Consider the following 12,765-nt stretch of genomic DNA (forward strand, 5'->3'; position numbering starts at 1 on the left):
AGACCTGACTTTGAATTGAAGATTTTCCAGCTGCTGGAGTGATATTAGGCAAGCAACCTAACCTCTCTGAGTCTATTCTCTCATCCTCAAAAATGGAGTTGAAAACATAAACTTTATATAACTCTTGTTAAGATCAAATGAAAACTAGGGGGATAGTGTTCATTTTTCTTAGTTATAGATAAGAGAATCCATTCTAGCTAGAGTAGGCTCTATTAAAGGACATTGCTTCTCATGGAATTATTGAGAGACTTAGTTTTTAGACTGCTGAACTATGGCTTAGTGATTCTAGATTCCACCTGCCCTCACTGCCCGCATGACTTTGGGAACGTCCTGTGGCCTCCTTGAACCACAAAGGGAAGGAACCAGTGGCCTTCTTCTCGGGGTAGCGCTGGGACAGGCAGGCTGACGTGTCTCAGGTTCTACGTCGTCCTTGAGCAGGATATGTGAGATGCTCCAAATGGGGCAGACCTCAGTGCACTTAGTCTCAATCATCTGGATGAGCTCTTTGGTCCCAACTCTTATTTCAAATGGGACACCCACTGGCCTTTAGAAGTTGAGCATGTACCCTGGGACCCCTTATCCACATTGAGACCAGGGGCCCCCCAAGTTTGATGGCAGCACCCACACATCATCTTTGACCTTCAGAGGGTCCACTTACCCAACGCTTTCCAAAGGGATGTGTTCTGGGTCCTCTTAGATGCCAAATCGGGAGGTAGGTGACGAAGTTGCAATTTGAATCTTCCTATCCTTTCAATAGTTTGGATTCTTTCTTCTATATTATACCCAGGACATATAGAAGCACTCTCAGCTGCTTGAGCTACCTGAACCCAGAACTTCCATCAAGTGCACCCATATAAATAAATTCTGCCCAATCTGAATGTACGATTTCCTTTCACTCATCTAGGAAATATCCATTCCCACCATATAATCCCTAGGCTTTAACCAATGTAAACTAGTAAAATCTTGAAATTATTTTGGTGGCTATCCTTCTTCCAAAGTTGACTTGGTGATTTGTCGTACATGCAATTACTTGAATTATAAGTTTGTAAGCAGAAAGGGCTGGTGGGATAGCCAGGCCAGCTTCATGGATCTGTGACCTACACAGTTGCCTGGCTTTTAGTAGACACCACACTTGGCTCTGCTGCCACTTCTTTGAAATTCCCAATCCTATGTTAAATAAAGAGCTCTGAATTTTCATGGTGCATGGGCCCTGAACATGCTGTAGCTTGTCCTGAGAGCGGAGCGCGAAGAGAACTACGCTCCTTGTGCAAAGGAAGTCTCAGGTGAGGCCTTTCCAGGCTCCTCATGCAAGGAAGGTCCAGCTTTAGCAGACACAAGAGGCGTGGCTGCTTCTGCTAGCAGGGGAAGCCCAGTAAGGTTTGTGAGTTCAGAGTAATCAGACCCAACGTCTTCATGAAGACTGGGGACCCCTCACCTTCCCAGTTGGTTCCCGAGATTTGTAGATGGAGGACCTGGTGAGGCTATGAAATCCACATCAGTTGCTCTGTGCCTGCTTTCTGGCGACTTGGCTCTGTGATTAGATGAATGAAACTTTTTGGGCCTCTGGCCATGGCTTAGGCCAAGAATTGAAACTTTGAGTTGGTCTGTTATCTTCTCTTTTTTGAAGATCTTTAGTGCAGTTAGAAGAACCTATTCCACCCCCCACCCCCCAGTTTTAAAATTCCTCACACTCTTTATAAGGGTTGGTCAGAGAAGCAACACAACCCACTAAAGCTTTGCTTTCAAGAGACATTTCATGGCAGAAAACCAGGTGATAATTTAAGTAAAGGTTTTGTCACTGTTTTCAGGGTTCTACAAGGAAACAGAACCAACAAGATGCATATGTAAATATTATGAGATTTATTATAGGAATTGGCTCATGTGACTGTGGGGATTGGTAAGTCCGATGTTTATAGGGCAGGCCACAGGTTGGGAACTCTGAGGGTTTCAAAGAATTTCCCAGGAATGCATCCCCAGAAACTGGCTGGCTGAAGCAGAGATGGAAATTCTCTGTTTTGACTGCTGAAATCATCAGTTCTTTAAGGTCTTCAACTGATTGGATGAGACTTCTCTCTTTTTCTTGTTTTTGGTTGTAGATGCAGCCAGACATAGATGCAATCAACTGACTAATGATTTAAGTCCATGAAATACCCTTGCAGTAACAATGAGGTCAGTGCGGGCTTGGCCAAACAACTGGACACTGTAACCTGGCCAAGTTGACACATGAACTTAACCATCACATGAACTTTTAGTGTCCTGATCTCTAATGCTAAACAAACTTACCACTTTCAAACCCAAGCATGTCAGAAAACTAGATTCCTAGACTCCAATTGCTTTGAAGGTATGTTATTTGCAACAACTTCTGGTACCAATTGCTGTATCATTAGTGAGAGGGACCTTAAATAACAGGCATGTTAAACAAGTCAGAGAAGGTTTTCCTCTCACAGATGACAAAACCTGGGGGTAGGTGGTTCAAGCCTGCTAGGAGAGCTCCACATTGTCATAAGGGTCCTAGCTTCTTTATCTTTCTTTTCTATCATACATAGCATACGGCCTCTGCTCACAAAATTGCTTCAGGTCACTCTATGGCTGCTAGTGCTCCAGCCATCACATACAAGTTCCAAGAAAGAAGAAGAAGGAAAGGAGGCAAGGACACAAAAGGTGTCAGCAAGGTAAGCACATTTTAGGGAGACTTCCTGAAGTCTTACCCAACGACCACCAAGTGAAAGCCTAAGAAATGTGGTTCTATAACTGGGCACAGCATCACTCACAACAATATAGAGGTTCTGTTAATAAAAAGGAAGCAGAGAATCGATAATGGGAGGCAACTCTCTATCAAAATGTGAAAGCGGTTTCCCGATCTGCACTGCCAGATACAGTTGCTACCAGCCTCACGTGACGACTTAAATTTAAATGAATTAAAATGAAACAGTTTAAAATTCTAGTGGCTGCCATGTTGAGCAGCACAGATAGAAATATTTCTACCATTGCAGAAAGGTCTATTGGGTAGCCCTGGTCCAGATTTTCAATAACTGCACATATAGACATTAAATTACTGTTGTTGTTATCAGTTTTACAATCTGTACATTCAAAGGTTGGGGACAGAACATGAGCAGAGCACATGGCTAGGGACAAGTCGGCATGTGGGAAACGGGAAAGAAGAGTATTTTCAGAAGAACAGCGGCTGGTGTCAAAGGCGTCAGATTGGAAGCCTGGTGAGACCAGCGAGAAAATGGACTTGGCAAATCTCACCCCTTAGAGAGCCACAGTGTGGACTGGCACCAGATCCTAACAGGTTGGGGAGGCTACAGGAGTCGAGAAAATGGAAGTCGCGCTTATGGGAGGCACCTGAAGAGTTTCAGTAGCAGATTAAAGGTTAGAGCTCAGATAACAACTTCCAGGAGAAGCAGTGGCCACGGATGAGTGTGATTCTGGCTGTGAGGTGTGTATGTTTGTTTCTGGCTTTTTTCTTGGGGGCAGGCAGATCTGAATGAGGCTGGAGGAGGACAAGGGTCCCAAAGAGGGAAAGACGTGATAAAAGACGGGACTGTTGGAAGCAGGTTTTGGGGTAGAGCATCATGAACTACAAAGGCAGGCAAAGGGGGAGCCTTGGGAAGGAAGAGGGCCACGCCTTTCTCTGAGCTGGCAGGAAGGCAAGGAGGATGAGCCAGACAGTGCCCGTGGGAGGCCAGGAAGATGAGCAACACATTCCTGGCAGACTAGATTTTCTTGGTAAAATTTGGAGGAACAATTCACCACTGCATGGGAGAGAAAAGAGGATGGCTTGGGAATATGAACATGGAAAAGAGCTGGGGAACTTCTATGGTGACTGGAAAAATGGATAGAGTTTAAGAAAGAGATTGACAAGAAAAGTACATGGACCCCACCAAATACTCTCTTGTCTCTGATGTGCCATGGACATTTCTGGTGAATATTAATAATAGCAATTGTGCCAGTTTCAATGTATTGTGTCCCCCAAATGCCATTATCTTTGATGTAGTCTTGTGGGGCAGACGTTTTGGTGCTGATTAGATTTGCTTGGAATGTGCCCCACCCAGCTGTGGGTGATGACTCTGATGAGCTATTCCCATGGAGGCACGGCCCCATCCATTCAGGGTGGGCCTCGATCAGGGGAGCCATATAAATGAGCTGACTCAAAGAGAAGGAACTCAGTGCAGCTGTGAGTGATGTTTTGAAGAGGAGCTACAGCCAAGAGGGACACTTTGAAGAAAGCACAGGAGCTGCAGATGAGAGACAGTTTGAAGACAGCCATTAAAAGCAGACTCTTGCTCCAGAGAAGCTGAGAGAGGATAAATACCCCAAGTGCAACTAAGAGTGACATTTTTGAGGAACTGCAGCCTAGAGAGGAACGTCCTGGGAGAAAGCCATTTTGAAACCAGAACTTTGGAGCAGACACCAGCCACGTGCCTTCCCAGCTAACAGAGGTTTTCTGGACGCCATTGGCCATCCTCCAGTGAAGGTACCCAATTACTGATGTGTTACCTTGGACACTTTATGGCCTTAAGACTGTAACTGTGTAGCCAAATAACCCCCTTTTATAAAAGCCAATCCATCTTTGGTGTTTTGCATTCCGCAGCTTAGCAAACTAGAACAGCAATTATCATTATAGGTCACATTGGTTGGATGCTTTCAGAGTACCAAGTATTTAAATGCAGAATCTCAGCCTTTGAAGGAGTGGTTGTTCTCCCCACATGACAGGTGTGCAGGACAGAGACACATGAGGGTGAATTTGGAGCCCTGCCTGAGTCTTCTCTAATTGTCTTCCTCGGGCAATCAATTTAATCAGGTTCTGCTTGGAGAATGGGGATAACTGTTTTATAAAACTGCCAGGAAGAGGAAATGAGATAATACACGTGCCAGGTGTTGGATTTTTTTTCCAAATGGTAAAACCATCACTGAACCTGGAGCATAGCTGAACCGACAATTGATTCCCAAGTGACTGATTTGAGTGTGTATTCTCTCTCCCCAAAGGAAGCCTGAGCCTCACGCCCCAGAAGTGAGGGTCCCTGTTCACCTCCACTGCCCGCAGCTCCCACACCTGTGAGAGGCAGCTTGGGATGAACCATGGGGAGCAGCAGGGACAGAGCTCAACCCCCAGTCCTGCCAAAGACACTGGACACCAAAAGAAACCTCATCCACCTGCTCAGCGCCACCCACGGGAACTGGTTGTGGCTCTGGGACTGTGGCTTAACGATTCTAGATTCCCTCTGCCCTCACTGACTTGCATGACTTCAGGAATGTCCCGTGGCCTCCTCGAGCCACAGAGGGGAATGAATGAGTGGCCTGCATCTCAGGTCAGCTCTGGGTCTGGCGGGCTGATGGATGCTCTTGAATGGGATGCATGAAACACTGTGCAGACCTCAGTGCCTTTGGAAGACACTGATGGATGAGGTTGCTTATCCCTCGTGGGGGGCAGATGTATTCAGACACGGGTGCCTGGGGAGAGGCAAGGGCATCCACATGCAGAGGGGCTCAGCGGAAGGGGTGTAAGCTTGGCTGCCACACGCCACAGTGTGACTCTCAGGCTCCCCCCTAACGGATCTAAATCGCTTTTCCAGGCTAAAGCTGGAAACCCTGGAATCTCCCCGGCCAAAAGAAACACAACGGAGCCGTGCTACTGTGTTTGGAAGTACTGCCCGTATTTATTGGAAAAGCAGAGCAGGGGGGTGTTGGCAGGGTCCAGCTTCCAGGGTTCCCCCAGCACTTGCTGGAAGTCACCCTCAGGCTTGGCATTCCCTTTGGGGGATGGGGGGCAGGGTGCAGAACCCGGCACACCCAAGAGGACACACTTCCATGGCACCAGCCTGGAAGGAGGCATCTCAGAAAGTGGAGGTGGAAGCTGGGATGTGTGAGTGCCTGGGAAAACCTTGGCACTCTGTCCAGTGCAAGATGCAGCCTCTTCCCCAGTTCTCGATGGCACACCCACCTTCTGGGCGGCAGCCTGCGCCAGGCCGCGAGTGAACACAGGCTTCCCCCCCACACCAGCTGCTGGAGCACACAGCTCATGGCTTTCTAAAGGCAGAATGGAGAGCTGAGCATGGCTGCCACTTCTGACAGGGCACAGCCAGGCAAGGGATCTCTGGGTGGCAGATCCCAGGGAGGGGACAGTGGCTTCTCTCAGCAGAAGGGTGTGCATCAGTTTGCAGGGTCATCATCAGAAGATAACCCGGAGACAGCACATGGCTGACTTCTTCGTAAGGCAGCTGGGACTTTGTCACCTGTGGCCAAGTCAAGGCCTGGAGTGGAAAGTACAGGGACACGCTCCTTTTCACTTGTGGTCTTGTCTTCAGTTTTCTTTTCGAAGAGGGTGAAATGCTAGGATCGAGTCTGGGAGCTGACTTAATGGTGAGTGGAGCAATGTGCAGATATTGTTGCCATGCTGGATACGCAGTCCTGGTGAGGGGGAGCATTTGCAAAAACAAACAAATAACAACAACAACAACAACAAAAAACAGACGCAGATCAGAATGTCTGGAGCAAGACCTTTAGGTCCAGTTGGGAATGGGGTCAGGTAACTGGCCCCCAACGTGTAAGGAGGTGGCCTCACAGAACAGAAAGAGGCCCGCTCGCCTCAAATGTGGAGAGGTTGGAAGGAATGACTGAGCGAACAAATCAGAACGCAGCAGTGTCTGGGTTGCTGGCCAGGGGTCTCCCACTCAATCACTGGCTTGATGAAATAAGGCAGGTCCAGAAGGGTAAATCAACCCCCTGGAGATCAGATAGACCCCAAGGTATCGTGGTCCACCCTGGACAGCTGGTGTTGGAAATCAGGTACAATTCATCTCGTTTCACCACCGGCAGCCCCACTCCCAGCTCCGTGTCTGGCCCTGGAATGAGCTCATTTGGTCTCCATGAGCCTGGGCACAGGTTCTGTTCCGGGCATCCTTGGGTGCTTGGCTGCCCCACTGCCCTCCTTCCCAAGATGCAGATATGGGACACTGGAAGCCTCGAGGATGCGCTGCAGATCCCAGTCTGAGCCACACTGGCCCTTGTGAAATGCAGGCTGATCCCCTCGATCTCTGGGACATCTGGAGGCTCTAAAATGTCCTTTCCGCAATAACTGTGCTTTCCCCCAGCTCAGCTCACCTGGCCCAGCTGGGAAGGGCAGAGTGGCGTCTGATGCTGAGGCCAGTGGGGCCAGCAGCAGGTGGCGAATGGCAGCAAGACGTGCCATTTCAACAAACGAGACTCTCCCAAGTGCCAAAGAAAAGTCTCCCACAAGATGGGAAAGAAGGTACATATGCAAAGCGACCGCCATCTCAGTCCCCGGTTACCCCTCCGTCCCCGCCCCCGAGGCCCTGCCCTAGCCCCAGAAGCAGGGGGCATTGTTGGGGGGCCCCAGGCCCGCGGGAGCAGCCAGCCGCGCGCTCAGCTTTTGCTTGGCCAGCTCCAGGTGGCGGCCGTGCTTGCGCGCCTGCCGCAGGGATCGCTTCACCTTCTTGACGCGCTCGCGCAGCTGCCGGTTCCTCTTCTCCAGCGTGGCCACCTTCTGCTGCAGCTTCTTGACGCGGTCCTCCTCCTCAAAGAGGGCTTTCTGCACCGAGGAGCACAGGAGCTGCGGGCAGCAAGGAGGATGAGCAAAGTGAGGCTCGGAACGCAAAATTCCCCAGGGGCACCGCCCCCTCCGGGGCAGGGCAGTGTGGGGCCCCCTCCTGCTCCACGGCCCCCGGAAACCCCCAACACCTGCCTTACCTACGTGGAGTAGAGAAGTCTCTGGAAAGCCCCTCCTGGCCCCACTACAAGCAGAGCCTCCCTTTTCCTTTAATTTTGGGTCCCTTCGATGATGATGTTTTAAAAAGAGATTCTAAATATCTTTGGCACTCATCTCACAAAGGAAAGAGCTCCTGCGAATCAACACGTAAAGGACCAAACCAAAACCCCAAAGAGAAAAATGCACAAAGAATATAGAAGGTTCACAGGAAAAAAGAAATATAAAGACCTCTTAAACATATGAAAAGATGCACAACCTCACTTATAATAAGATAAATGTAAATTAAAGCCACCATGAAATACTACTTTTCACATGTTAGGTTGGCATGATTTGGAGAAGAGGAGCTTGCACGCTGGGTGGAGGGCAACCCTCTCGAAAGACCACTTTGGCTCTACCGATCAAAATATAAACGGCACATGCCCTGTGATCTAAACATTCCCGGACTTTATCTTGTAGAAAGACTCCCACGTGTGCAAAATGGCACATGCAAAAAGGCAAGTCAGAGTCGAGTTTGCAGATTACAGCATTTTGTTTGGGACACCAAAAGTTTTGCTTCAGCAAGGAAGCCTGATCTTGGGTAACAATGGAAGTAGCTTTGATTTTCTAGGGATGGCGGGTGATTTTTATAGCCAGAAAAGGGGAGAGGGCTTGAGTCTTATTGATTGGACAAGGGTTGGTCTGTCTTTTTAGGGCAGATGGGCTTTATTTTGTATTGGGTCAAACATAATGAACTAGGGGCTTGATTGGCTATCTGGGTCAGCTGCTTTAGTGGGGATTTCAAATTTCAAAAGCTATCAAAAGGAAATCCAAGAGGGAGCTCAAAGAGGCAGGACATGTTTTTTAGCTCTGAGGGGTCCCCAGAGCTTCCTCTATATAATTTTATCACACATGTGTGAGCATGTATTACACAGATCATCTGTTACATAAAAAGACTGGAAACAACCTACAAATGGTCATCGAGAGAGAACTGGTTAAGTAAGTTATAGTAAATCTATACAATGGAAAGGTCTACCATCCTTAATTCACGCTGCTCAGTTCTGTGTGCAGAGCTCCATGTGCAGAGCTGTACAACAATATCTGAGTTACATGCTTAATACAAAAGCAAGGTGCAGGCTGTGGGTGTGGCATGATGTGAGAATATAACCGTGCTATCCATCCTTAGCAGTCAATAGACATTGAAATAGGCAAATGCTATCTCTGGAAGAATACACAGGAAACAGGCAGGATGCCTGTATCCAGGGAGCAAAAGTGGGGGACAGGAGTGGGAAAGAGATTTATTTTCACTGTGTGCCTTTTGTCCTTTTTGAATTTTTTACTCTATGCAAGTGTTATATTAAAAGGGAGAGATTCTTCTCACCTCCCATCTCTTTGGTCTCCCATGCATTCCACATGCAACTATCAGGAGTTAAGTCCCCAGAAAGTTTTGCCACTGCTTGGAAATGGCCACTGGATCTCCCACCATATATGATGCAATAGAGTGGGCTGGGGAAAAGCCGTGACTGCAAGCCCACGTGTCCTTGGATTTAAAGCCTGCCTCTCCCACCGACTAGTGGTGTGGTCATGGTCTGGCTTTATAAGCTTGGAGTAGGGGCCTCTGTGCTGCTTCACCCAGATGCCCTTTAGGACAGAAGGGGCTGGTCCCCTGCTGCTTGGAGACCTGCCTGTCACCAGGTCCCAGCTGGGTCCTTCTCTAAGAACGGCCCTCGACTTAGAGAGCCACCTCGCCCAAGGTCACGCCCCCTCCCCAGGGTGGCCCATGTGCAGTGACTGATTAACACACGGGAATGAAGCCAGGGCCCCTCGCCCCACCTGGACAACTCTGCAGGGGCCTTCTGCAACCCTGGAAAGGCTGAGCCTCTGCTTCTCCGTCCACCCAGTGCTGTTTCCTTTTCTGTCCCTTTCCTTCTGAGACACTGGTCCTGGGAGTGCTCTCTAAAATGGCTCCGTCTCAAGCCTGCCTCCAAGGGAACTGACCTGCACCCTCAACTTCCCCCTGTGGACAAGGGGATAAGCTGGTATTATGAGGACTTAATGAATTTTACCTGTAAAGTGCTTAGACCCAGCCCTGGCACATGACAAACGTTCACCAAATGTGACTCAAGCCATTATAGGAAGGAATTAAGACTCTTCAAGCCTTTCACCTTTGCAAGGGGGCTCCAGCTCCCATCTCCGCCTCCAGTTTGCTCTTTCCTCCTTCGACTCACCCAGTGACACCCAAAAACAAAGCGGCACTGGTGAGCCGCCCCAGTGCGCCACCTCAGGGCCCCGGGGGGCTGTTCTCCCCCAGCTCACAGCTACCCTGCAGGTCCACTTCTGGACACTCCCCACAGGGTCCCCAAGCTTGGCACGTGTCCTGCTCCTGGTCCCCACAGCACCCCACAGCTGTCCACCCAGCACACGCCAACTACCACCCAGCACAAGGCGATATGCTTCTCGATGCCCGTTGTCGCCATTTCTTGGCTGCTGTGACAAATACCACACAGCGGGTTGGCTTAGACTAGGGGGAGTTATTGGCTCATGGTTTTGAGTCTAGAAGAAGTCCAAAATCAAGATACTGGCAAGGCTGGCTTTCTCCTGGGCTCCGTAGCCTTCTGGTGCTGGCTGCCGGCGCTCCTTGGGGTTCCTTGGCTTGTGTCTCTGCCTCTGTCCCATGACATTGTCCTCACCTTTCTGGCTTCTGTGACTTCCGGGTTCTCCTTACAAGGCCTCCAGTCATCTAGATGAAGGCCTACCGGTTTCAAATGGCCATTCCTTAACCAGTAATAACTTCTTCAAGAGTACTATTTACCGTGGATTCACCCCACAGGGATGCGGATGAAGAACATGTGTTTGTTGGGGTCCATAATTCAACCTCCCGCACCCTTTAGACGGCAAACTCCCTGAAGTCCCTTCACCTTGGCCTTCATATCCTTGTGGTCCTGGCCATTTTAAGCCTTCATTAAAGAATCTGTGCCAAGTTAAGTGTTCCAGGAATATACCCGCCATTTAATAACGGGCCTCGGCCTCCTGGGGACCCACGTGCACAACACTGCCCCCTTCTGGCCAGAGTGAGACCCTTCAAAACGATGCCAGGTGCAACGTGGAATGTGACTCCTGGGGAGGAATCTAGACCCGGCATTGTGGGACAGAGAACATCTTCTTGACCAAAAGGGGGATGTGAAAGGAAATGAAATAAGCTTCAGTGGCAGAGAGATTCCAAAAGGAGCCTAGAGGTCACTCTGGTGGGCACTCTTACGCACACTTTTGACAACCCTTTTTAGGTTCTAAAGAATTGGAATAGCTAGCAGTAAATACCTGAAACTATCAAACTACAACCCAGAACCCTTGAATCTTGAAGCCGATTGTATAAAAATGTAGCTTATGAGGGGTGACAATGTGATTGGGAAAGCCATGTGGACCACACTCCCCTTTGTCCAGCGTATGGATGGAGGAGTAGAAAAATGGGGGCAAAAAAAAAAAAGGCACCCAGTGTTCTTTTTTACTTTAATTGTTCTTTTTCACTTTAATTTTTATTCTTATTACTTTTGTGTATGTGGTAATGAAAATGTTCAAAAATTAATTTTGGTGATGAATGCACAACTATATAGTGATACTGTGAACAAATCAATGTTCGCATTGTATGACTGCATGGTATGTGAATGTATCTCAATAAAATTGAATTAAAAAAAAAAAACAACAACGCCAGGTGGGCATGGGACACCCCTCAGAGAACTCAGAGTATTTATATTGTGTAGGAGTAGATGCGGTGCATAGAATTTCCTGGGAGTTTAATATGGACCATGTGCCAAACTAAGCACTTTATAACTGTTCTCTCATTAAGCCATGATCTTTCTGTAAGTTAAGATACATTCTTCACTCAAGACATGGATAAAAGAATCCAGGGAAAATATATTAAAATGGTGAATTTGAGTTTTTACATGGCTGCTTGTTCAAACTTTGAAAAACAGAATTCATTAGTATGCTGGAAAATAAAGTCAGAGAGAAGTTCAAGCCACATGTTACGATGTCCTTCAAAATCTGCATTTTTAGATAATAAATAGAGACTCACAGAGTGGGATGCAACAAGAATTGTGTCCTGGGTGGGAGGCTGTGACCACTTGTTAACAGAGCACCCTCCTAAGACATCGACCGTCTTCAGAGGCCTTCCTGACCCTGGGCCCAGCTGGTCCCTGCCCCAGGGAGCTCAGGACACAAGGCTGAACTTCACCTCCAGCAAGACCAACACAGTCCAGCTTAGAAGAACTTCTTGATGATGAATGGAAGAAGCCAAGATGGTGTACAGGGGCATGCTGGCGTGTTGGAGTGTGTGTGTGGGGGTGGTTATTTAGATGGGAATGACAAATTCCAAAGCGAGGTTGTAGTGTGGAGGGGATAGATGCTGTATTAGTTGGTCAGGCTGCTATGACAAACAGTGCACAGCGGGAATTTATTGGCTTGTGGTTTCAGAAACTAGAAGTTCAAAATCAAGGCACCTAACTTGGCAGGTGAACTCACTGCCCTCCCCGCTACGTGGGACCTGACTCCCAGGGGCGTGAATCTCCCTGGCAATGCAGGATATGAGAACATCTTTTTGACCAAAAGGGGGAAGTGAAATGAAACAAAATAACATTTCAGTGGCTGAGAGATTCCAAATGGTGTCGAGAGGTCACTCTGGTGGACATTCTTATACACTATATAGATAACCCTTTTTAGGTTTTAATGTACTGGAATAGCTAGAAGCAAATACCTGAAATTATCAAACTCCAACCCAGTAGCCTTAATTCCTGAAGACGATTGTATAACAATGTAGGTTACAAGGGGTGACACTGATTGTGAAAACCCTGTGGATTGTACTCCCTTTATCCAGTGTATGGATAGATGAGCAGAAAAATGGGGACAAAAACTAAATGAAAAATAGTGTGGGATGGGGGATGATTTTGGTGTTCTTTTTTACTTTTATTATTTATTCCTATTTTTATTCTTTCTGGTGTAAGGAAAATGTTCAAAAATAGATAGTGGTGATGAAGGCACAACTATATGATGGTACTGTGAAC

At 48.0% G+C, this 12,765-nt stretch overlaps 1 protein-coding gene across 1 annotated transcript in view; it reads right to left on the bottom strand.

The window, feature by feature from the left end:
- Nucleotides 1-5,636: 5,636 nt before the first annotated feature.
- Nucleotides 5,637-12,765, bottom strand: part of CCDC3 (coiled-coil domain containing 3) — a 90,489-nt gene continuing 83,360 nt past the window's right edge. Inside the window, exon 3 of the mRNA XM_037846611.1 lies at nucleotides 5,637-7,576. Coding sequence (XP_037702539.1) covers nucleotides 7,325-7,576 — 252 coding nt within the window. The 3' untranslated portion in view covers nucleotides 5,637-7,324. The remainder of the gene's footprint in view (nucleotides 7,577-12,765) is intronic.

Source organism: Choloepus didactylus, chromosome 8 (assembly GCF_015220235.1).
Source record: "Choloepus didactylus isolate mChoDid1 chromosome 8, mChoDid1.pri, whole genome shotgun sequence".
NCBI lineage: Eukaryota > Metazoa > Chordata > Mammalia > Pilosa > Megalonychidae > Choloepus > Choloepus didactylus.